The following is a 26545-nucleotide window of genomic DNA, read 5'->3' on the forward strand; positions in this document are numbered from 1 at the left end:
TGGGCTCTTGAGAACAGGGCCCCATAGAAAGTGGCTCATAACCTATCTAGAGTTTGGTCAAGGAGAGAGTCCTATCAAAAGGCTAAACTCAAAGCTCATTTCATTATTTATTTGCTGACTTCTCTGCCTGCAGCAGAAAATAATATACCTAGGGAAATTACTTCTTTCTATCCAAAAGTTATGGGAGAAAAAACAAGATTTGATAGTGTTTTCATTTGCTGCATGGTTAGGTCATCTGATCAATACTAATGCAGTGGGCCAAACCTAAATGGTTGCCCCCTGTCTGTGCCAGGATTTGGGCTGCAGTGGTAAGAACAGTTCCAGCTCCATCCATGCAAGGGAATACTCTCTATTTGCTGATACGGAGCACTCTCCAAGATGAATGGCATGGGAAAACAAATCTAGTTCCTGAACAGTGTTAAATACATGCACACGCGCTAGGAGGATATTTTTGGCAGGTCACCCCAAAACTTGTGTTGGGGGAGTGGGAAGTTAAGGAGCAGGGATGAGAAGAAAGGTGTACTGTTTGAGTATTTTTAAAAAATCTCATGTTCGTAATAGTTTTTCAGTATACAAATGATAAAAAGAAAAAAGAAATGATCTCGGCCAGGGTGGTGACACAAGTTTGTGAAGGCAGTGTCAGTCTGTGCTAACCAATGTCACCATGGGTCGGAGGCTGTCGAGCTTCCCTTTCAGCTGTTTTCCCTCTTTCTTTTGTTCTCGGTAGTTATTTGTTGAACTTAATGGGGAAGATTTCAAGGCATTTTAACCACCCAGTTTTACTGAATGAAATGAAAACATCAAAGCAGACATTTATATTGGGGGTAATTTAATATTTATATGCTGTTTACTTTATAGCCTGGATTATGAGTAATTACAGAGTCTCTGTTTAAGGTGCATTAGAAATATGACAGTCAACTCAAAAAGCAGTTGCTGTCATGGACACCATACTGTAATTTAATTCCCTGGAATCACCTTCTCTGAATTTCTAGTTATTTCATGGTTTCTAGTTAATTCAACATGTAGAATGATCACTTCATCAATTTCTTAGACTTTTATGAACTACAGGCTATTTTTTAATAGTTTCAAATTAATATTAGACTTTTAAAAATATTGTATTTTTGAAAATAGTAAATACTTCAGATAAAATCTATTTTAAATACAATTTCCCAAATAGTCTCTATAAAAGTTCCCATGAGTATTTGGGATATGTTCAATGAATTTTATTATTTTGTCAAGAAATAACCACAAAGACCTCCCACACATTAAGTTGTATGTTCATTTTCAAAAGAGATGTGACACTCAAAACTGTTTACGTCCATTGGGCTACTTACACAGTTTCTCAGCGGAGGGGGGAGGCGACTTGGAGACAGACAGCAGGACAGGGAGCCACAGCTGAGTGACTGACTGGCAGGAACGCAGCACTGTCTTGTAGCACGGTGCAGCAGTTGACTTAGAATTAGAGAGAGTTTGTGTTCCATGCACGTTTTTTTAATTAAGAAAATTATTATTTCTTTTTCAAAGATTTTTAGTCAATAAAAGTGTCTTAGATGGAAATTGGGGTCTGATGATCCCCTCATTTCCGGTGGAGCTTTATGATTCTTGAATCAGCAAAGTTGTTTTATTGGGTTGTAGAAAATCCAAAATCATAACACTTACAGGTATAATTTGTTTAGAGAATGCACTTTGTGCTTGATTTAGAGTTTAGTAGCTTTATATGTATTCCCATTTATTCCTCACACAACCTTTAGGGCAGATATTCTTATCCTCATCTCACAGATGAAGAAACTGAGGATCGGAGAATTCCCGAAATAACTTGGCCAACAAGTGGCAGAGCTGGCATTCAAACTCGTGTCTCTTTAGATCTGATGTAGGGAAACACATACTTTTCTCCTATGTTGACCTGGCTTGACACAGAATTTCCAAGGACTTTATTCCCAGTTAATGCACCTCTTATGTTGACCTGGCTTGACACAGAATTTCCAAGGACTTTATTCCCAGTTAATGCATCTCTTTCTCTGCATTCTCCTTTCTCTTTCCCTTTGTTTTCCCGTATACTTCTCCTCCTTCCTCCTTTCCTTTGTTGTGTTTTAACTCGTACATGAGACTCTTGCAACCTCAAGCTGCCTGGATCAACTTTGTGATTTTGAAACCCTCTGCTCTTGCCTGGACCTTTGCTGTGGAGAAGCCAGCATGGGAACGAGGTGGAGACCACCCCCAGAAGGTCACGTGCACCCGTGCTTTGATCCCGAGGGACTTTGGAGGGGGAGGCTCTCTCCTGTACTTCAGAAAGCCTGTGCCTGCACACAGCTCTCCCAGCAGCCAAAGTGCTCAGCAAAAACACAGGTGTCCCAGCACAGAGCCAGAGCCACAGTGATCACCCCACAAAGACCCAGCACATGTCCAAAGAAATTCTTCTTGAATATGCATTTGTTTTATTGTTTTCCTATTACAAGAGTAATGGATGCTTTTTGCAAAAATTACGCTTTGCAGAATTACAAAACTTGAGAATAACCCGTAATTCTAATCTCCCCCTCCCCTGAAAGAGATAATCCCTGTTAACAATTTTCAAGAAATTCTAACTTGTTCATCAGTTCTTTAAATCAAATGTTGTTTTTCTCCCCCGCTGTCTCCTGTCTGTGCCTCTGATGTGGAACATTGTATGGCTGGGGCTCTCGGGAGTGAGGAAGAGGCTGACCTTCCACCTTTTTCTCCTCGGTTCTTTGTTGTGCTCACTCCTGATGTACGTTTGAAAGACAGGCAGAGTAATTGAAGGGAGGAAAGAAAGTATCACTCACCCAAAATGTGAGTGAGTTAATTAGTAAAAATCTAGATGGACGTGATTCCTCCGAATCCTTTGTTGAGTAGTTGATTAAGTACAGGCAACACTATCCTTCAAAACTGAATGGTTTTCATTTAATTTTTGGCCAGTAAGTGCTGCTTAGTTGATTTTGTATATAGATACGGATGAAGAAATTAAAATACGTAAATTTTACAGAAAAAATGGGAATGTTGAACTAGGTGGGACTTGTATTCTAGCATCCAGGGTTTACAGATGAGGAAACTGAGATTTCGCGCAAACCCTTCTTCCTCTGTGGCATCCGGCCTGCATCTGTGGGCTTGCCCAGCCTGCTGCCTGCGTGGGTGTCCTTCTTGCTCCTCTTAAGCTGTTTTCTGGTTTTTGTTAATGAAGAGTGTTCTGTAGAAAACATCACAAAGATCGACCTGGCAGGCCCTATAGTGTAGTGGTTATGAAGCCTGACTCTGGAATTAGACGACGTAGGTTGAAATCCTGCTTCTAACACTACTTCTGTCACCTGGCCCAAGGTACATAACTTCTCTGACGCTCTATCCCCCAGTCTATGAAATGGGAAAAATGGCAGTGCTGCCCTGATTGGGAAGGAGTATGGATTATTGAGTTAATGGTTTAAAGTTCTTGGCCTGGAGTCAGCACCCATAAATGTTGGTACTTACATGAATGCTTTTGTAAACAATGGAATCATACTTCTAATTATGTATTAAAACTTGTTTTTAAAATCGTCATGAACACAGATCACATCTACGTTCTTCTTTTTATAGTTGCATTATAATTATGTTATATGATATGCTCTAGTTTACTGAGTTCTTGAACTTGTGGAAATGATTGTATGTGGGTCAAAGAGCCATTTGTTTTGCCCGTTCTTGGAAAACAGTGTGTTCTGATGTTCAAATCTAGAGAAGCTTGATGTCTTCTTACCACAGAGTTAGTCTCAACAGGAAGTTAACATCCTTTTAACACATATGTAAGATTCTTTCTACTCTCGGGAAATACTAAATTGCTAACTCTTTCAAGGAGCTCTCCGTTTGGATTGACTTCTAGGCTTGTCCACTAATGAAATTTCTTATGCACTTATCCTCATTTTTGAAAATAACACCCCTGATATCAAAGTAGTGATTTTCTGCCTTAGAAGTGAGTGGCTGAATGTTTCCCTGGCTTTGGCTTCTGAGCATGCACATGACTGGCTTAATTAGAGGAGAAGAAAGTGCCGTAATTCTGCCAGCCACTGGTAGTCATGCAGCAGTGGGAGCCGAGAGACCCTTGATTATTCCCATGCTCACGACTTCTTGAATAAAGTGGATCACTAAGTGGACTTACCGTAGTAAGAGAGATCATTAGCAGTGGAAGACACATTTGAACTTGCTGAAAGAGCTGCCTTTGTGTCTCGGAAGGCCGACACTTGGTAATTATTAGACCAGGTCTTCGTTTCATCTCAGCGGTCTTTCCTTTTCACGCTTGCAAAGTCTGAATAGCTTTCTATTGCCCGTTAATCCCCACAGGAATGTGGCTTCGGCTATGGGGAGGATGCACAGTGTGTGACGTGCCGGCTGCACAGGTTCAAGGAGGACTGGGGCTTCCAGAAATGCAAGCCCTGTCTGGACTGCGCACTGGTGAACCGCTTTCAGAAGGCAAATTGCTCAGCCACCAGTGATGCCATCTGCGGGGACTGCTTGCCAGGGTGAGTTGACCGGTTTCTTTCCCTTGTAATTATTTAATCAAGTTAACTTTTAAAAAGGCAATTCCCTTGTTCCGTTCTAAACTGGAATGCGTGCTGATATTAACTTGAAGAGCTGGTGGAGTATGTGTGACTTCTTTCAATAGTAAGCACTGGATTATCCGTGGTACCGTGTGCCATGCGTGCAGCAGACACTGGCTGTGAAGAAAATGAATAGGCATGCTAACAAAGGACTTCTGTTATGAAAATCTAAGGAGTTCCTACAAATCAATAAAAAAGAACACTTGGACAAATGGACAGAAAAATGAACAAGCAACCCACAAAAGAGGGGACGCATGCGACCGCAATTCTCTGACAGCGTCACCCTCATTAGCATCAGAGGAGGGCAGGTCACACCATTCAGCCATTCAGCAGGGATTTGCCCACCCACCTTAGGCATTGCTTTACACGCTTGGTCTATGTCAGAAAATAAAGTGGTAAAGATCCCTGCCCGTGGGGAGCTTATATTCTTGTAGGTTTTCGTTTGTTTGTTGTTGTTGTTTGTTTGTTTTTGAGATGGAGTTTCATTCTTGTTGCCCAGGCTGGAGTGCAATGGTGCCATCTCAGCTCACCGCAACGTCCTCCTCCCGGGTTCAAGTGATTCTTCTCTCTCAGCCTCCCGAGTAGCTGGGATTACAGGCATGCACCAGCACACCTGGCTAATTTTTTGTATTTTTAGTAGAGACAGGGTTTCTCCATGTTGGTTGGTCTCCAACTCCTGATCTCAGGTGATCTGCCTGCCTCAGCCTCCCAAAGTGCTGGGATTACAGGCATAAGCCACCATGCCCGGCTTCTTACAGGGTTTTAAAAATATTTAAATAGTAAAAAATAAAGAAGCAAATTATGCAGAAAGATAGAAGATAATCGCTTTGGAAGAAACCCTAAGGCAGACAAGGGAGATTGGGCATGGCCGCAGTGAGGGGCAGGACAGTGACAGTGTTAAATTGGGTCATCAGGATAGGCTTTATTCAAAGGTGAGATCTGAGCAAAGGCTTGAAGGAGACGAGGCCCTGAGCCAAGCAGAGAGGTGGGGAAGAACACCACAGACAGAGGGAACCTCCAGCAAGAGGTTCTCAGGTGGGCATCCACCTGGTGTGGGTAAAAAACCGCCAGGAGGCCAAGGGAGTGGCAGGGAGAGGGAGGAGTGCAGTACACCACGTTACAGAGAGCAGGGGAGGGGCGGGCAGGTGCGAACGCAGAAGCCTTAAATAGACTTGTCAATAAGGAGGGGGACCACACCTGGGCCAGAGGGAGCACCAGGGAGGAGGAAGTTAAAATCCTGATGGCTTCTAAGTAACTGTGGGATGGATTAATACAGACAGCTGGAGGAGGGAGTCTAGATGAAGAGCTGGACTCAGGGTGGCAAGGTGGGTGACCTGGAAGGCTGGGAGGAGCCATTGCTACACCAAGTATGCAGAGAACGGGATGAAGCCGAATATCCTTAGAGCTTAATGGAGCTAGAGTGGAGCCAGAGTTACTGACCAAAGACAGAAGAGAGAAGCAGCAGAAACCCGGGAGCATCCGAAGCCAGTCTGTATTGCAAAAGTAAGAGACAACCAGAAACTGCATTGCAGGAGCAGCGAACATTTATTACTTACAATGTACCAGGCACCTGGCCAAGTACTTTTCATGAATTATTTTCTATAATTTTCACAATGTTTTAAAAAGGAAGAAACTGAGACTTACTAAGGATTAAGATTATTCAGGCAAGATCACCCTAACCTGTGTGTGGTGAGTCTGGGAGTTACATCATGGGAGTCTAACGTCAGAATTCATGCTGCAAGACTCTAACTGGATCACCACAAGATCAGGGTGGTTTTGACCAGATATCCCGGGGTTGGGGTCTTGTTGAGGCTAGAGGGGAGATAAAGCTCTGGGCCTAAAGGGTGGAAGCAGAGTAGAAAATAGCCTAGTGGGTCCAGCATGGTCATATACAGAGACACAGCACCTAGGGAGCTGTAAGATGTAGTGGGCTAACACCAAAAGCACAAGCAACAAAAGAAAATATAGCTCTGTTGGACTTTATCAAAATTTTAAACTTTGTACTTCAAAGGTACTTCAAAAGTACTTTGTGTACTACAAAACACAACCACACAACCCACAAAATAGGGGAAAATACTGACAAATCATATGTCTGATAAGGAACTGTCTTAAGTAGAATATGTGAGGAACTCTTACAACTCAATAATAAAAAGACAAATAATTCAATTAAAATAAGAATGAAGGATTTGAATAGACATTTCTCCAAAGAAATATACAAATGGCCAGTAAGCACATGAAAAGTTGCCCAGTATCATTAACAATCAGGGAAAGTGCAAATCAAACCCACATTCTTCAACCCCACTAAGATAGCTATAGCCAACAAAAGCCAGACAGTAACTGGTGATGACGTGGAGAGACTGGAATGTTGGTGATGACATGGAGAGATTGAAACCCTCATACACTGTTGGTGGGAACAGCAAAGGGTACAGCCAGGTTGGGAAACAGTCTAGAGTTCCTTCAGAAAGTTGGACATAGAGTTACCATGTGACCTGACAGTTTGACTCTTAGGTATATAACCAAGGGAACTGAAAACACGTCCACACAAAAACTTGTACACTAGTGTTTGTAGCAGCAGTTTACGTAACAGCCAAAACACTGAAACAACCCAGCTCTGGTTTGAATGTGTCCCCTCCAAAACTCAGGTATTGCCAATGCGATTGTATTAAGAGGTGGGGCCTTTAACAGGTAATTAGGTCATGATGGGCCCTCCCCTCACAAAGGTGCCCTGATAAAGGGGCTTGACAGAGGGAATTTGTTCCTTTTATTGCCCTTCCACCTTCTGCCACGTAAGCACACAGCATTTCTTCCCTCTGAAGGGTGCAGCCGAAAGGCCCTCACCAGACACCAGATACTGGCATCTTGATCTTGGACTTCCCAGTCTTCAGAACTATGAGAAATAAATTTCTGTTGTTTATAAATTACCTAGTCTGTGATATTCTATTACAGCAGCACAAAACTGACTAAGACAAACCCAAATGTCTATCAACTGATAAATGGAAAAACCAAATGGGATATATTCAAACAATGAAATATTATTCATCAGTGAAAAGGAAGAAAATCCTGACATATGCTGCGAGATGGATGAACCTAGAAAACTATGCTAAGTGAAGTAAGCCAGTCACAAATGATGGCATATTACACGATTCTATTGAAATGTCCAGAATGATCAAATCTACAAGGACAGAAAGGAAATTAGTATTGCCTAAGGGCTGGGGTTGGGGAGGGTTGGGAATGGGAGGTGACTGATAAGGTTATGAGGCTTCTTTTGGGGGTGATGAAAATGTCCTTAAATTGATTGTGGTGATGGTTGTACAACTCTGTGAACATATGGAAAACCATGAAACTGTACACTTTAGGCTGGGCGCGGTGGCTCAAGCCTGTAATCCCAGCACTTTGGGAGGCCGAGACGGGCAGATCATGAGGTCAGGAGATCAAGACCATCCTGGCTGACACGGTGAAACCCCGTCTCTACTAAAAAATACAAAAAACTAGCCTAGCCAGGCGAGGTGGCGGGCGCCTGTAGTCCCAGCTACTCGGGAGGCTGAGGCAGGAGAATGGCGTGAACCCGGGAGGCGGAGCTTGCAGTGAGCTGAGATCCGGCCACTGCACTCCAGCCTGGGCGGCAGAGCGAGACTCTGTCTCAAAAAAAAAAAGAAACTGTACACTTTAAATGGGTGAATTGTGTGGTATATAAAGTATAAGTCAATAAATCTGTGCTTTAAAAAAAAAAGGAATGTTCTGTAATCTCAGACCTGTGACAATATCTGTGGATAGCATTACCCAGAGTTTTGATCTTGTGCGAATCTAATTGAGGACATGAACTGAACATCTCACACACCTCTGTTGTTCGTGTTCTCCAGTTCTCTGATAAAAGCCTGTCTGTGCATGTCTACTCTCTTCATCTGGGGGTAGGGAAATGAGGTCTTCAGGGGATGTACAGGCTGAGGTAGGCAGTGCCCAGGGAAGGTGGGGAAAGGCCTGATCTAGGACTGGGATTTTATAGAGCCCACACAGGGCTGTGCTGCTGGAGTAGGGGAGCGGGTCTGCCCGGGACTCCACCATGCCTGGTTCCTCCTGCTTCCCTGTGGTCATTGTCATTTGAGCCGGCTGCTCTGGTTTCTACAGTGTTTGTTTATTCTTTAAGTAAATACTTAGCTACAGGAGAGTTATAAGTGAATAGACGAGTGATGTTTCACAATTTATTTATACGATTACGTTAAAATCCCATTCTTTTCTAAGTCAGCATTGGTATATGAGGCTGGCATAATTACATAGTGACTTTTACCCAGGTCTTTCCAAAGTGTTTTCAAAGTACTCTTCCAACTTGACTGTACTTCTGTGAAGAAACCAAATGGTTGAAACCCGTTTTACAAGCAGAAAAACTGGGAGGCAGAAAGACGTGAGCAAAATGCATATTGCTCCCCAAACAGTAATGCAGAAGTCAGGCATAAGGTGGGCATTGCTCTTTTTGGTGCCAGTCTGCCTCCTGTGGCCTCATTCTCTAGCAAGAACCTGCTGCTGCCCATAGGCCCAGGCGCCCCAGGACACCAGCTGCTTCCCTCTCAGTAGCAGGTAGGGTGGGGAAATCTTCAGTCCTCTGCCCATAATTTGAGTCATTCGAGACAGCCGGTCCCCTTATTCCCACAGCTGCTCTGTGACTTTAGACCAGTCATTTAACTTCTCTGACATGCACTCTTCTCACTGTCAAATGGCCATGCTGTGAGAATCCACCCTGCAGAACTGTTAGAAGGATTAGAAATAGAAGGCATGTAAAATGCGTAGCAAGTGCCTAAGCCATTGGAAGCCCTAATGAAATGTTGGACATTATTGCCAATTGATGATTTTGGGGCCAGTGAAAACTTCACATGACTTTTTCAGAGTGTGACCAACAGGCCTCCAGGCTCCTCTGCCAGCGCCCGGTTCCTGATTCCTTCCTGGCTCAGGGAAACTGGAACCTGCCCTGAAGAGTAGGCTGGCCCCCGCCAGCTCTTTGCTTCTTCTGGTGACAATGACAACTAACATTGAGCACTTACTATCATCTGAACCACTCTGTAAAGCAGGGATTCCTACCATCCCCTCTTCACAAAGAGGGAAACTGGTTCTCGGAGTGGGTAAATGACTTCCCAGAATCACCCAGCTTGTAAATGAAAGAACTGGGATTCACCTCGAAGCTCCTCTGCCCCATGCTTAGGTGCATGTCTGATTTCACTGGGAGGTCACCCCTGGGGCTTCCGTGACTGATTGACGGGGAATCACAGGGACTGCCTCTGCCCGTCTGGGCTGTGTGCCCACTTCACCCTCACCCTACCCTCCGCAGACCCCTTGCTCCTGGAAGCTGCCTGAGTTGCCTGGGTTTTCACATCCCCTCGCCTCAGCTCTCTGGTCTGTGCTAGTAACCATGACACTGTTGAGGAGACCTAGACTCTTACTCTAATGATTAATCTTGTCATTAGCATTTGTTCACCTTCAAATAAGGGGCCATTGCTGTGGATTGTTGAGGAACACAAACAGCAGGCCGACTGACCAGCATGAAGCAAAGTGCTAGCAAGAGCCCAGGACAGAGCAACGCTGTCATCCAGTGTCTCATCCAGTGTCTCACAGACGCTTCAGGAAATCCCGCCCTGACTTGACTGTGATTTACAGGGCATAGTAACTGCCTTCAACATTGTGTTAAGTGAGGTCATTGTAAGACCAGAGTTGTTCTATAGCATGTCATCTCCTTGCAGAAGTGCACTCATTGATTGAAGAATTAACGGTCTACAGCCAGATTTTCTTAAAACAGCAGTTTTCAAACACTGTGTTCATTAGGCTAACCAGTGCTGTTCGGGTTCCGTTCAATTAAAAATTCCTCTTCATTGGGAGGCTGAGGCAGGTGGATCGCTTGAGCTCAAGAGTGTGACATCAGCCTGGGCAACATGGCGAAACCCCATCTTTAAAAAAAATTCAAAAATTAGCCAGGTGTGGTGATGCACACCTGTAGTCCCAGCTACTTGGGAGGCTGAGGTGGGAGGATGGCTTGAGCCCAGGAGGCAGAGGCTGCAGTGAGCCGAGATCCCGCCACTGCACTCCAGCCCGGGTGACAGAGCGAGACTCCATCTCAAAAAATAAATTTAAAAAATTAATTAATTAAAAAATAAAAATGGTCATTCAAAACATGACAACCTTCTAGCCTCATTTGTCTCATGATCCTCAAACTTTTAGAAATTTTTTGGCAAATGTATTTTATTTGATTGTCAGGGAAAACTCAGACCTCAAAACTGTTTTGTCAGTTAGAATTCTTTATTTTTAAAATGTTAAGTAGTGTCTATACTTGATCCTCAATACTTCCCATTTTCCTAACTTTTTAAGTGTTAAAAGATGGATTTCTGTATCCCCAATATTTGTTCTTGAGAATGTTGGATATTCTATATTTTTTTTGCTTTTTACATGAAATGAGTTTTTATATATAAAACACTATTTTGTGCTTTCTCGATATTTAATTCAATGAACTTCTATTGGGCAAGTTTTCTGGCTGAAAAGATAAAAGTATTAATTTGGATATGTTACAGTGTTTAGCAAGATGTCTTAAAGAAGAAGGTGCCTTTATATTGTCCTGTGATTTTTTTAAAAAAAATTTATATGCATTTTTTATTGTGATGAAAAACACGTAACATAAAATTTACCATCTTAACCATTTTTAGGTGTGCAGTTCAGTAGAGTCAAGTATATTCACACTGTTGTGAAACAGATCTCCAGAACTTTTTCATCTTCTCAAGCTGCAACTCTATACCTGTTAAACACCTCCCCTTTGCTTCTTCCTCTAGCCCCTGGGAACCACCTTTCTCTGTTTCCATGAATTTGACTACTCTAAGTACCTCATAGAATTGGAGTCATTCAGTATCTGTCCTTTCATGACAGGCGTGTGTCACTTAGCATCATGTCCTCAAGGTTTATCCATGTTGTAGCATGTGACAGGTACCCCCTACTTGTTAAGACTAATAGTATTTCATTCTGTGAAATACTTTGTTTATCCATATTCATCAATGGACATTTGGGTTTCTTCTGCCTTTTGGCTACTGTGAATAGTGCTGCAATGAATACGGGCTGCAAGTATCTCTTCAAGACGCTGATTTGAGTTCTTTTAGATATAGACCCAGTAGTGGGATTGCTGGATCATATGGTAGTTCTGTTTTTAATATTTTGAGGAACCTCCGTGCTGTTTTCCATAGCGGCTGCACCATTTTACAGTCCCATCAGCAGTATACAAGGGTTCCAGTTTCTTCACATCCTTGCCAACACTTGTTATTATCTGTTTGTTGTTATTGTTTTGATAGTAGCCATCCTTATGGGTGTGAGGTGGTATCTCATGTGGTTTTGACTTTCAGTTCAGGGATGATTAGTGATGTTGAACATCTTTTTGTATACCTGTCAACCATGTGAGATATTTCTCCAAAGACATTTCTCTGGAGAAATGTCTATTCAAGTCCCTTGCCCATTTTTAAATTAGGTTGATTTTTTAATTGATGAGTTTATAGGAATTGTTTATATAATATGAATATTAACCCTTTATCAGACATATGATTTGCAGATATTTTCTTCCATTTCTTAGGAATGTTTGTGTCCTCTGATTTTAAGTTTAATGTAGTCCCATTTGTCAACTTTTTTCTCTTGTTGCCTGTGGTTTTGGTGTCATATCTAAGCAATCATTGCCATATCTAATGTCATGAAGCTTTTCCTCTGCATTTTCTTCTAGGAGTTTTATACTTTTAGGTCTTTAATCTGTTGCATGTGGATGTCCAGTTTCTCCAGCATTCCTTAAAGAGACTGTTCTTTCCTCACTGAGTGGTCTTGGCACCTTGTTGAAAGTCATTGACCATATACACAAGGGTTTGCTTCTGGGCTGTCTTATCTATTCCGCTGGTCTAGTTGTCTGTCTTTATGCCAATACCACACTATTTTGATTATTGTTGCATTGTATTATGTTTTGAAATCAGGAAGTATGAGTCCTCAAACTTGTTTTTTTTTTTTTTAATTTTTACTTCATAAATTCCAAAATGAGTAATTCTATTAATGTCTAATGGGAAGTCACTGTGTTATATATGCTTTGGAAAGATTGTCATAATCAAGTGAAAATAGAATGTTGAGCAATTTCCGAGTGTATCTGGGCATTTGAGATAATTTACCTAGTTTCAAATGCAAATTTTGCTTCTACCATAAATTATACAGATTGGCTACTACATTATCCAGTTTCACAAAATAATTGCATCTGCCTGTCTCTGTAGACTTGTTCTCTATATTACTATATTTGTTATAGAAAATTTATGTTGTATGTACGAAAAAAAGAAAATCACTTGAATTCCTACAATCTAGAAATAGTCACTGTTAATATTCAGTTTATAATATACTCGCAAACTTTTTTCATTGCAAATATATACATATATATTTTTTTGAGATGGAGTTTCACTCTTATTGCCCAGGCTGGAGTGCAATGGTGCAATCTTGGCTCACTGCAACCTCTGTCTCCCAGGTTCATGCCATTCTCCTGCCTCAGCCTCCCAAATAGCTGGGATTACAGGTGCCCACCACCATGCCCAGCTAATTTTTTGTATTTTTAGTAGAGATGAGGTTTCACCATATTGGCCAGGCTGGTCTTGAACTCCTGACCTCAGGTGATCCACCTGCCTCAGCCTCCCAAAGTGCTGGAATTACAGGCATGAGCCGCTGTGCCTAGCTACACGTAACTATTTTTATATGTTTTGGTAAGCAATCTGAGAAAATTGATAGAAAAGTGCGTGCCTGCACGAAATGGAATTATATCATATATATTCCTTTGTTTTCACTTAATGATATTTCATGAATTTTTAAAAATGTGTATGGCAGGTCTTCATCATCATTTTTAAAGGCCATCTGGCGTTCCATTGGGTCTATCCTGATTGGTCATTTCTATTGGTGGACATTGGGATTGTGCCTAATTAGCTTTTTTTTCTTTTATAAACAATGTTGTGATTGTATTCTTACACAAACATCTTTACCCAGTTGATTATTTCTTTAGGATGAGTTTCTAAATAGGAAATTACTAGATAAGAAATGTAAACTATTTTATTGAGTTCTAGTGACACATTGCTAAATTGCCCTCCTAAAAGCGGCAATTTATGTTCCCACAGGCAGTATATACATATACCTATTGGCCTACACCCACACCAGCACTTTCCCAATTTTGTAAGTAAAAATGATATATTTTCATTTTAACGTGAACGTACTTGATTAATAATGAAGTTAAACATTTTCATCTTAAATTTCTTTAAAAACATTTAGTTGCATCATGCTTTTCAGTTTATGAAATTTTTAAATTATGAAACATTCTTCTTTTGGGAATGAAAGTTCTTTGCTTATTTTTCAATTATAGTGTTCATTTTCACCGTCATGATTTTTAAGTTTTACTTTATAGAGTGAAGGTATAGACAGTACTGTAATTAGGACAATTTTTCAATCTTTGTTTGACTATTACCTATATTGATGGTGCTATATTTATTCATTTTTGCCCTTCAGATGTCTTTAAATCTGTGTGTGTGTGTGTGTGATTTGCTGTTAATCTCTTCCACTCTGACTTCTGGTTTCCTGTTGCCTAGACAGACATTCCCGTATCAAGATTGTATAAGGATTTCCCTGCATTTTTCCATTGCTTTTATGGTTGCTTGGTTTTTTGGTGTCTGAATTCCAAATGCTAAAAACTAGTTCTTTATTCATGTATAAGGTGTTTTGTAGTTTAAGTTTCAATAGAAATGCCGAAGACCACTGACTTTTTATCCCCCCATCTGCACCCCCACCCCAATACAGAAGAAGTGCAGAGAAGCATCTGCAAAATGATGTTTAGGGGAATTTGATATTTCTTAAGTGTTCACTGCTTCCTGTCCAAAAATGTGTCTACCTAAGATACTATTATTTAAGCCTCTGTGTACTTTTAACCACAGAACTGGTAATGGAGACTGCTGGTAATTTATGACCACAACTGTAAGCTTAGATGAAAGCACTAACAAGGAGTGTTTTCCTCTCTCTTCTAGGTTTTATAGGAAGACAAAACTTGTCGGCTTTCAAGACATGGAGTGTGTGCCTTGTGGAGACCCCCCTCCTCCTTACGAACCACACTGTGAGTGAGCACGACACAGGCAGAGCCAGGGCCTGCGAAAACGATTAAATGTGCAAACCTTTCTTCTCTGGCAGATGGAGCCAAGTCTGTCCCTCCTGTGGGGGGTACAGTGTGTCCTCTTTTATCAGGCTTCTAGCAGGCCAGAGAGCCCCTTTGTCGTGTGCCTCAGCCAGCACACCGGGCCCAGGGATTAGAATGTCGAAGTGGAGTGCAGACATTCCGCCACTGCTCTGCTCCGTTCGAAGCCTTCCCTGGCATCCTGAGTCTGGAATTCAGGCGACTGTGATGAAGCAGGCAGCCCACGTCCTCACTCCTAGGTCTTCCTGCCCTGGCCCCATGAATTCCTGGGTTTTCCTTTCCTAGTCCCCAGACAGGACTGTGGTGGCACCTCTGCCTTCCCAGACAAGTTCCTCTGTCTGAGTCACCTGCCCTCACTGTGTGTCACTAAATGGAACCTAGTTCACTTCATCCATTCCTTCTTTTTTCTCATTTAACAAACAAATGAGAAAAGAGAACTCACTGCATGCTGGGGATACAACTGTATGTGAGAAAATTGTGCCTTTTCCTCTTTATGTTAACATTAGTTACTCCTTTTGACTATGTATTTTGTGTAGATATAAGAGGTATTTGTTTCAGGTTATCAACCAGCATCAATTTTGAATAGGAAGAAGAGTGACCTCTCACTCTTTTTAATCCTAAACACAAACCAGGCCAGTAAAAACCCACAGGAAGGGAACCGGTGAGTGGCCCCTGTGTGGCAGAGCACGCTTGTCTGTGCCACAGCAGGGCTCAGAAGAACACACTTCACGGCTCAGGGGAGAGCGAAGGGCAGGAGGGAGGACGGAGGAGGCTTCTTTATCCCCCACGCAGGTCGCTCATGCCTTTCTGGGGAGCATTGTTTTGATGTCATTTCCAGTGCATGGGCTGTGTCCTCTTGCTTCTTGCTATGGGAAAAGTCCCCTCTGAACTAACTGAAAGTTAGTGCATCATTTGATAAGGTCACACAGTGCTTCTCTTTCCAAGAGTGTCATGGAATTTCGCAGTCCGTATTAGTGTGTCCTTTACCAAAATGCATTACTTTCTATTCTTCCTTTGAAGTGATAGAAAAGCAAAAGACATTGGAAGACTTTCTTTTATAGAAAATGTATATTGATCCTCATTTTTATAATAGGTAAACATTCACCAAATAATTCATCGCAAGTAACAAATGCAATATTGAATGCCTGTTATCAGGCACAATGCACATGCTTTACTTGTTTTGTTTTGCTTAATTTTCTCAATAATCCTATCATCAGTCCAAATCTGTCAATGAGAACACTAGTCCAGAGAGGTCAGTCCTGTTCCGTTGTTGGCTGCTAAGTGCCAGAGACAGTATTCAAATTCCAGTCTAATTCTTTCCACCACAATCTACTGTCTCCCTAAGGAAAACCAAGCTATCTCATCTTTCCTACACATTGACTCTTTCTCATATAGTTTTCTTCAATATTCATCACTTAAAGAAAACACTAAAAGTCTGGCATGTAAGAGACACTGGAGGAGTGTCTTTAGGCCACTACACAACCCATCAAAGGACAAGCCCTCTTGCCAGTTTAACATGCAGTGACCTGGGCTTGCCCGTGGGTCAGCCCAGCCATCATTCTGTCAGGAAGCTGAGTTAAAACCATGCACTGCAGCCCAGACTGCTGCACAGAAATTCCGTGAAGGCAGTGTCGCCACTTTGGAGTCAGAAAGTCTGAGGGTTTTTTTCCCGTTAATTTATTGCATTTATATTTAATACAATCAAGTCAGAACTCTGAGGCTTTGGGATTTTCTGCCTTCGAGGTTCTGGCTAAGCTCAGATATCACAAATATCACAAATTTGCCTTTGAAGGTAGATCTCACATGTAACTTTTAATGCCTTGTGAAGTCCTTAGTAATTTCGTGTTATGTGAAGTCCCTAGTATTTTAAAAAGAAAATTAACCAGTATATATATGTGTGTGTGTGTGTGTGTGTATGTTTCTTCATATATGAAACTTTAGAAAGCAAGGAAAAATAAGCTCTTTGTCAAAGTAAAAATTGCAGTGTGCACAGCTGATAGCCTTTCAAATCACAAAGCAAGACAGGCTGGTAGCCTTCAGTGAGCATGAGTCCTTATCTCTGTAAAAGAAAGTTTGCTGCCTTTGGCACAGCTCTTGGCAATAGTTCCAGAACACAACTAATCTCAGAAGAGATTTTGGAGTCTTTTGGGAAAATTTTGTAAGGCGCCTTATGTTTTCATTTCTTCCACTTTGGGCTTTGTTTTTAAGCTCATCCACAAAGAGCTACTGCTTCAGTGATTTTTTTCTCCCCCCCCCCCCCCCCCCGAAGCTCCTGTGCTACTCAGACTCTCAGCTAGACTCTCAGCTAGAAGCAAGTGACACCTCTCAAGCTAACTGCAGGAATGGGGTTTGTTTCAAGGACATGCCTGGTAGTGGGAAAGGCAAGAACTCTCTGGAACCAGCAGTAGCCCTCCCTGGGGGTCCCAGGTGGCCCGGAGTCTGGTGGCACACCGCACCTCTGCAGAAGGGGACCCTGCGTGCCGCATGCCCTACAGCTGCTCTCTGGGTCTGCAGGGCTGTCTGTCCTAACCTAGTGGGTCTCTTCGCTCTGGATTTCCCATTTCTGTCAGCTGCCCCAGGGACCACCCCAGTACCAGACCTGTCTGTGGCCTCTGTGTGGCCAGCACTCAGCTCCCTGAGGGCTAGGTCTCCCCTTGTGAAATGGAGTGGTACCTGCCTGCAGTGGTTGTGTTGCCAGCAGGGTTGGATTCACATCTTGGCTGCGCTTTGTACTGATGGTGTAACCTTGGGCAGATAGTCTCCCCTCTTTGAACCTCTGTTGACTCTGGAAAATGCCCAAGTCTGCAGATTTTGGATAGAACTAAATGAACGAGTAGTCCAGCAACATGATACCTGCCCTGGGGCAAGCTCGGTAATGACTGTCTACCTGCTGGCCTGCCTTCTTTCAAACCCTGACCCTGCCTGTCCTCGGCCGTGCCCTGACCCAGATGTGCTCTTCGGAGGGTCCTGCTGCTTTGGAGTTGTCCCGGTCGGGGAGGATCTCATGGTGCGTCTGGCTCTGATGTTTGTCTTCTGGGGCTTCACCTCCCCTGGTGGGTGAGCACTGACGGGTACCAGAAAGTGGGTGCCATGGAGTTTTGTGCCTGAGAAACTCAGATGGGGGCCAGGTGCTGTAGCTCACGCCTGTAATCTTAGTACTTTGGGAGGCTGAGGTGGGAGGATCACTTGAGCCCAGGAGTTCAAGACCAGCCTGGGCAACATAGTGAGACACCATCTCCACAAAAAATAAAAAATTGGCTAGGGATGGTGGTGTGTGCTTTTGGTCCTAGCTACTTGGGAGGCTGGGGTGGGAGGACTGCTTGAGCCCAGGAGGTTGAGGCAGCAGTGAGCTGTGATTGTGCCACTGCACTCCAGTCTGAACAACAGAGTGAGACCCTGTCTCAAAAAACAACAATAAAAAAAAAAAAAGAAAAGAAAAAAAAAAAAGAAAAGGTAAAAAAGAAGAAGCTCAGATGACTAGACTGGGAGGCTGAAGGCTGAAGAAACCAAGTTAGGCCAGTCTCTCCCCTCTCTATCTTGATCTGAGGCCTCCAGCCCCACCCCCACCAGATGAACTATAAGCCCCGCCTCCCCAATAACAATGGATTTGTGATGATAATCCTCCCATAGCCCCTCTTTCTGGGCACTAATACCATTAATGTGTGACACTGACTAGCTGGGCATGGAGCTCAGGGTTGATGAGTGACACTCCTGTAAATTGCGGATAAATAAAAAGACACCCATTACATAGAAATGCCTGCTGCAGGCTTTGTTCCCCCAAGCAACTTCAGTTCTTAATCACCTGTGCCCACTTAGAGCTTCAAGGAGAAATAGAGAAAAACACACAAGAAAGTTTAGAACCGTATCCTGCCTTCAGTCTGATAAGAAATGCAGATTCAGTATGATTTCTTTTAGCAATGTTTACTTAATTTGGAACAAATACTGTGGTTGAAACAAATGGTTTTGAAAAAATTCAAAGCGGTTTTCACCAGAGTGCAACTTTATTTAAGTATGTTTAACCTAGATGTTTGCTTTGTTCTCAGGGGCTTTGTAAGACAAGCCACGTGATCCTGGAGAGATAAGGGATCAGATAAATCACTGTGGGGGAGAAAGGAAAGCCAGAGCTGGGCTGACCTGCAACTCTTAGGAATTGCATGGACTTCACAGTCTTCGAAGACATTTTAAATAACAAAGGCAATTTCAAATTAGACTTTTAAAAGACGTATTTGCTCATTAAAGATCATTTTTAACATGTAGTAGAAAAAAGCCAGTGGTGGAAGGGAACCCCAGTAGTCCCCTAAACAAAGCATTTGCAGCACTGATCATGACAAAAACAAAGACAGCATTCTAAGGGTTTTCTTTTCAGCCTTTTTTCTATCTATGCCACTGATTTTGAAAAGATGGGCATAATTACACTGGACATGCTATTTTGGATTCTTTTGCTACTTCGGATATACTTTTTTCATATAATGGCTTGTTTGGGTAAAGAGTCACACAGGTACGTGGCCTACAGTTGGACTTCTGAGGCTGTCCCTATTCCACATGACACTGCTGTCCCCTTCTGTGCAAGCCGTCATGCCTTACTCATTCTCTAATGATGGATGCCCATGAGTGTATTTCTGTGTCCGAAGGTACTCGTATCTTTGTCTCTTGACATTCAGTGTTAAATTATTTTAAAGTAAGGGTGCCTGGTAAATAAGAGTACCTCTTTTAAACCAAACCAAAGCAAATTGAAAAGGAAATAAATTGGGAGCATTTTGAAATCGATACAGGTTTTCTTTAAAGGAGAAGGGAGAGGAGGGAATCTGGGAGGGAGAGGGAGAAGCAGCAAGTCCCTCGTGTTGAATTCCAAGTTGACTTCAGCTCTTTCCTGAGTATTTCAGCCAAGCCGTGGAGTTAAGCAGCCAGTTCTTGGTGTCCTCTTCATCCTGGGCACTGAAACACTCACTGAATCTGAGCAGAGTAAATGACTGCATAATGAGACGCAGATGAGATAGAGATAATCCAAAAGCATTTTCCATTTGCTGGGAACGTTATGTGATTTTTACTGTGTGCGTGGATGGTTTTTTGTTTCTGCAGTGGAGTTGTTTGTGATGAGTTTGCTAATACTTCACGGCCGCCTTTTCCAAGAGGACTTCCTGGGGCCTCTGCATGACAGGCCCACAAAGCCAGTGTGTAGAGGACTAATTAAGGGCTCCATTTACTGAGGGTTTTCAAGTCGGCTGTGGTCCTCAGACCGAGACTCCTAAGTGTCCAGCCAGGGGATCACTGGCACAGCTGCTCTTAAGGGGCCTTGCTTTGGGTATTGTTTCAGGAACAGATAACTGCTACTATGCATTTTAAATGAGTATCTGAGGCAGCAGAGAAGGGGCGCTTCTTACAGGCAAGTCTTAAATATGTAGCTCTGTACTGCCCAACAGAACTTTCAGGGCAGGGAATAGGAAGACAATGAGATCAAAGGAAAGCCCATGGTTGTGGAAGGCAGATTACCCAGCCAGGCCTCCCTGGGAGGTTCAAAGCAGGGATTCCCTCCATTGTTCACTCATTTAGCATTGGTTTAAGTTACTGTTGCTCCTTCTCCCCTTCCTCCCATCGTCTGGAGTTCCTTGGTTTTCTTTACTGTATCTCTTTCTTTTTGTCAATAACATGTGATTTCATTATTTCACTGAAAATAATCTAAAATAGTAGTAGTCAAAGGTTGCTTATGTGGAAACCAAATAAACACAGCTGAAAACTTAAAGCAGGTCTCTCCACACAGTCCCAGCTCTATAGCTGTATCAAGAGGACACCTTTTAATCGCTCCCTTGGAACTCATTTATTTTTTGTTGCGAGCGTTACTGTACCAAACCAAACCAGCCATGCTGGAGAGGATTCGAAGAGAGAGGAGAAGCTCATCGAGGCAGCCAGAGGTGAAAGCGCAGCCTGCAGGGAGGAGTCAGAAACTCACAAAAAGCAGCATGAAGAATCCAAACACATTGTCATTTGATGCCTTTTAGTGTAGAGCAAACAGACCTTTTCATCCTAATGACTGACCCCTGAGGTTTTCTCTCTAATACCCCTAAGTATGATAATTACAGTTCTTATGATCATTCTGAACCCCAAAAAGGAGTGCAGGGATGATCACATTACATTTGTTGACATCGTTTTTCTTTTTTGAGACAGTCTCACTCTGTTAGCCCAGGCCAGAGTGCAGTGGTGCGATCAGCACAGATCACTGCAGACTGGACTTCACAGGCTCCAGCGATCCTCCCACCTCAGCCTCCTGAGTAGCTGGGCCCACAGGTGCATGCCAGCAGGCCTGGCTAGTTTTTGTGTTTTCAGGAGAGCCGAGGTTGAATTCCTGAGCTCAAGTGATTCACCTGCCTCAGCTTCCCAAAGTTCTGGGATTATAGGCAGGAGCCACCACACCTGACCATTAAGTTGTTATCAAGGAAGCAGAAAACTGTTGTAATTCATTTAAAAATGATTTACATCAAAAATGACCCTCTCAAGGTTATTTGCTTATTGAGGTAAACAACTGTTTTCTGAAAATATGTTGAAAATTTGTTACAGCAAACTCCTCATTTTCTGAGGATGTCCAAAGCAATAGCTGGGGCCAGGCATGGTGGCTCATGCCTGTAATCCCAGCACTTTGGGAGGCCGAGGTGGGCGGATCACCTGAGGTCAGAAGTCTGAGACCAGCCTGGCCAACATGATGAAACCCTGTCACTATCAAAAATACAAAAACTAGCTTGGGGTGGTGGCAGGCACCTGTAATCCCAGCTACTCAGGAGGCTGAGGCAGAAGAATCACTTGAACCCGGGAGGCAGAGGTTGCCATGAGCCGAGATCGTGCCATTGCACTCCAGCCTAGGTGACGAGCGAAACTCCGTCTCAAAAAATAAAATAAAATAAAAAATAAAACAAAACAAAAAACGATAGCCGAGCAGTTTAAATGTCTTGGCCTGTTTAGAGAAAAAAATGCACCATAAATGTAATTGGTTTATATGATTATTTAGTTATTTAAAGCATTTATTCTCCAGATATGTCTCCATAGCCCTAGTTTCATTAAAGTTAAAGAAATCAGAAAATTCTTTAAAAAGTTTCTTTAACACATGTGCCCTACATTCATTCTTGTCTCCCAAGAAATCTCCTTTTTCTCAAACTGAAACCTTTCAAATTTAGCAATTTTTTCCCATAAAGTTGCTAAATATTTGTAAGTCATTGACCTTGTCTGTTATCAGTAAAAACAGAAAAGTTGAATGCCTTGACTGAATGAGTTGACAGCACCCCTTGGATCTGGAGCTGCTCTTGAAAAAGTCTCTGTGTGCCTGAGCCTTTGATGGGGCCTTCTGAGAACAGTAGCAGTTGATTATTACCTAGTCACCAATAAATCTCATTTATCTGGCTTTTATCTTCAGTCTCTGTTAGACATTTAAAACCATTGAGCTGGCTTAAATATTTACTCACAATAAACAGGTTGTGATTTGTTAAAGGGCATCACTAAATTAAATGAATTTCAGATTAAGTACAGTTGATTTTTAAAAATATCAAACCCAGCAGGACTGTTTCGCTAAGTTGTGGGCTTAGTGAAATAAAGTTATATTTGCTTCATTCTCTGTCAAGAGACCAATGGGTTAGTGAAACAGTCCGTTTGTGGCCACACACATGGATCAGTGATTTGTGTGTGTCCCCATCAAATGCTTAAAATAAATGTGAGCTTATGGAGGAAAGCAGACTCATGATTGATGCCAGACCTGTAGTGGATATCCTCAAAGTTCAGGCTCTATCATTCCTTTTCGTATAGGGAGCATTTACCCTCTTGAGGTGGCACGTGAGGGCCTGCACCGTGCGGGGACACAGCTCTCGGGTTCACGTTCTGAGGAAGACCGGGGGATGTGACCTTAACCAATGGATTGGGATCGTTTTGTCTTTACACTTGGGTGTCTAGCCACTTCCTAGGGGGTTTACTTGAGTAACATCATTTTTGAGACGGGAATAAAGAAGTTCCAGAATAGTGTGAAATAGCAAGTATTTCTTGAATTCCGAAAGGTACCAGGCGTTTCATCTGCATTTCTCAGCCTGCCCTTCACGTAACGGTCCACGGTGTGTGTTTCCTTAAAGCCCTCATTCCACAGGACATGGTGATGTGGAGGGGAGACGAGTCCTACCCCAGGCGTTTCTGGCAGCACAGACAGGCCAGGCTCAATACTGCCTCTCCAGGTAAACTCCGAGGGACAGGATTAAGAGGGTTTTAAAATAATTTATAAATTAAGAAAAATTCTGAAACTATAAATAAAATGTAATTGAGTCATCCTACTTGAAAAAAAATGGGTAAAATACCTCAAAGTTTGAAAAGGGCTTTAGAAAGTTAAAAATGGAAGCTCGAAGTCAAATTTCAAACAGGAATTAATTAGTTTAGAAGATAATATCCCACTTTGGGTTTTTAAAACATTATTATTTTTTGAGATGGAGCCTCACTCTGTCGCCCAGGCTGGAGTGCAGTGGCGTGATCTCGGCTCACTACAACCTCTGCCTCCCAGGTTCAAGCGATTCTTCTGCCTCAGCCTCCCAGGTAGCTGGGATTACAGGTGCGTGCCACCATGCCCGGCTAAATTTTTGTATTTTTAGTAGAGACGAGGTTTCACCATGTTGGCCAGGCTGGTCTCGAATTTCTAACCTCAAGCGATCCACCCGCCTTGGCCTCCCAAAGTGCTGGGATTACAGGCGTGAGCCACGGAGCCTGGTCTATAACATTATTTTAATTGCTTCATTTATGATTTCGATTATCTCAGAGAAAATATTTTAAGTATTCATGAGAGTTTTATCTATTATAAGTCATGCAGCAGTTTTCTTCATTAAATATTTAAGAAACATTTTTTTCTTGATAATTATAATTTTAAAAGGAAGTTTAACTTTCAAAATAATTTTTGAACTTTACTGAAATATAATGTCTATACAAGAAGATGCATCCATTTTAAATGTAAAATTCGGTGAGTTTTGATGGATGCATAACTTGTGTAATCTTTTAGCCCATCATGATACAGAACATTTCCATCACCCTCCCGTAAGGAAAGTGATGATTTTTAAACATTGGTCTTGGAGTGGCCTCAGAGGGGTCCCTTAGTGAGCTGTCTCGAGGCTGTGGTTTAGGCATCTTTTTGCTTTGTTGCTGTTGTAAAATGTGTGCATGTGTATGTTCGTGTTTCCTGTCCTTGCTTCATTCTCTGTCAAGAGACCAACAGGTTATGTTATGAAATTTTCTCTTTAAATGATTTTCTGAAAAATCTTCAGTATTGAACTTTCTCAAATGCCACTGAAAATAATTCCTGAAAATATTGCCAGGGGTCGAAGGAGGCATGGTTTTCTTCAAAAGGAGAAAAGTTGCTTTTTAAAATTCTTGGTATTGGACTGTTTCACACAGGACACATGTCAGGGAGTCTGTCTTGGGTGCAGGATGCTAGTCTGGATATTAATGAAGTGCTGCAGAAAGACGTGTCTCCCACGGTGTAAATGATCTGCTCGTCATCTCCTTTAGGGACAGCTATCTTGAGTGCTCAGATGTCCCTACCACTGATGAGGACACTGGGGCTGCCCTGGTGAAAACCACAGGCCAACTTCCCAGTTCTCAGGGAGTTCAGATTCTGAGGCTGCAGGGCGGAGGTATTATTTACAATAAGGCGCTGAGGGAAGGGTTATTAAGGTGACCTGGGACAGGGCCCTGAAAGAGGGGAGGAGACAGAGACACCCACAGCAGAGGCCACAGCTGGTGACTGAGTCGATGGGTGTATGGGATAGGGCTCCTGGGCTGTTGTGAAGATATATTTAACTGCCCTCGGACTGCTGTTGGAAATGGAGCTGAGGGGAGCAAGGGAGGAAGCAGGAACTCACTCTCCTAGTTTAGCAGAGCATTTTTAGCTGGCACAGAAAACGTATGTGTTTTGAGAAATAGTGTGGCTTTTCACCCCTTTCTCAAGAGTTGGTTATTAGTTTATTTAACTAATTCAATTTATTTAATTTAAATAAATCTTGTGTATTTACTAGTTATGTGTTAATAATAATATTAGTTATGTTTTGTTTGCCTCTTCAGATATTCAATGAAAATTAGAGTTGTTTTTTTTTCCCCTAAACCCAAGTGAAACACATATTTGAACGAGGTTAACTTAAGCTTTTATATTCTGCCGTAAGCGGTGACATTATCATGAGTGTTTTCTATGATTTTAGGCCCCGGGGACACAGATAAAGGCCTGAAAAATAAAATCAGGGTAAGCGCTCTCTGATGACCAATTTTCTCATAACGATCTCAGTTGATATCCCAAGACTAATGCAAACGCATCTACTCGAGATTTTTCATGGAAGCTCATTTAGGCTTCGCTGTGAAGAAGGCTTGATTTTGAGTCCTAACGCTTAATTTTCAGACAAATTATTTAACTTTTCTTCATCCCCGTTTCCTAAAATGAAGATGCTAGTAATTGTAAAAGAGGCAGTAGTGCCGGGTCTGAGTCCTGCATCGCCTTCCTGTTCCAAGTCTCAAGAGAAACACTCTCTTTCTAACCTAACCTGGAGTTTTTGTGCTTTGCCCCAAGTCCTGTCACATGTAAAATTATAAATGAATTAACAGCCGTATCAATTCTGCTGGCATAGAACAGAGCAGGAAACACTGTCTAAATCCAGATTTTCTTTTCAGTCTAGACTCAAACCACCATACCAAACTGTGCACAGATACACATTTTTTTCTTAGTTGGAAGTTAATGGGTGGAAATAATTTGAGTTTCATCATCTGAGAATAATTTCACAGATTACTTCTTCAAATAGTGCAGTGAGGTACATAAGAGTTATCCACTGATGACAGGGAAGGCAGCCTCACAGGATCAGGGTCCGCGGGCTACCACCTGCCTGTGTCCACAGGGCCTTCTCCAAATGGGAGGGAAAATGGACACTCCGTTTTCTTTCACAGGGGCTGGAGGCCTGAGCCCAAAATGGAGCCTGGCACTCAAAGGGTTAAGGAGAGTCCGTGGTGAAACTGGGAGGGCAGAGGCCCAAGTTTCTGGTGTCTGTTGGATTCCCAGATGGCAGCCCCAGATGAAGCACAACTATTTTTGAGCTTGCCCTCCCTCAGCACAGATGTTCAAGGCCATAATAATGTGTTTCTTTGATGGTGTCTTCTGTTTCTTGGTGCAGAAGTTTAAAAGCGTCATTGTTTCATCAGTCAGATAAACACAGCAAGACCTTATGGGTCGGTAGAATATTAAAAAGAAAAACATCCTTGCTGGTGGGGAAGGTTCCTTTACTTTCCCATGTTTGTGAGAGACACTGTAGGTAATCTGCTGCCAGTGTACGGCTTTTAATTGTTTTCAGTGTTAATGATGGTATTTATGGTAATTAACGTACGAAACAGCTGTACTTACAATCCAGCAAGTGCCCAAGAGGAACCCGAAGCAGTGAGCTGCTCCAGCATAATGGGGTGCCTTCCATCCGCCCTGCAGTTAGGGCCAGGCGCGGAGGCCTGGGGTGCTCCTCCCTGCCTTGCCAGTCCCTCCCCGTGGTCATTGCTTTTCCGGTCTTCTTTTCTTTTACTCAAAGCCAGGCGTGATCATATTTGGCCTAGTCCATCCTGGTGGGCGGCAGGTCTCCAGGCCAAGTGATCCGGAAGCAAGATGAAAAGAGGAGAAACCAAGTTTGGTTGAGGAACTGACCGAATCTCAGCTGCGGTGGCGGTCAGCCCCTGTAGCAGCTCCCTCCCTGACTTGCTCCCTTCTGCTGATGCCTCTGGGTCCGCGGTTTGCTTC

The 26545-nt window shown here is 42.7% G+C and overlaps 1 protein-coding gene across 6 annotated transcripts in view; it reads left to right on the forward strand.

The window, feature by feature from the left end:
• The window catches only part of TNFRSF19 (TNF receptor superfamily member 19), a 105797-nt gene that overhangs the window by 40763 nt on the left and 38489 nt on the right, over nt 1-26545 (forward strand). For all 6 annotated transcript variants that reach the window (XM_009191633.4, XM_003913670.4, XM_009191635.4 and 3 more), the window contains 2 exons: nt 4318-4496; nt 14615-14700. In XM_009191633.4, coding sequence (XP_009189897.2) covers nt 4318-4496; nt 14615-14700 — 265 coding nt within the window. The remainder of the gene's footprint in view (nt 1-4317; nt 4497-14614; nt 14701-26545) is intronic.

This window comes from Papio anubis, chromosome 15, assembly GCF_008728515.1.
Source record: "Papio anubis isolate 15944 chromosome 15, Panubis1.0, whole genome shotgun sequence".
NCBI lineage: Eukaryota > Metazoa > Chordata > Mammalia > Primates > Cercopithecidae > Papio > Papio anubis.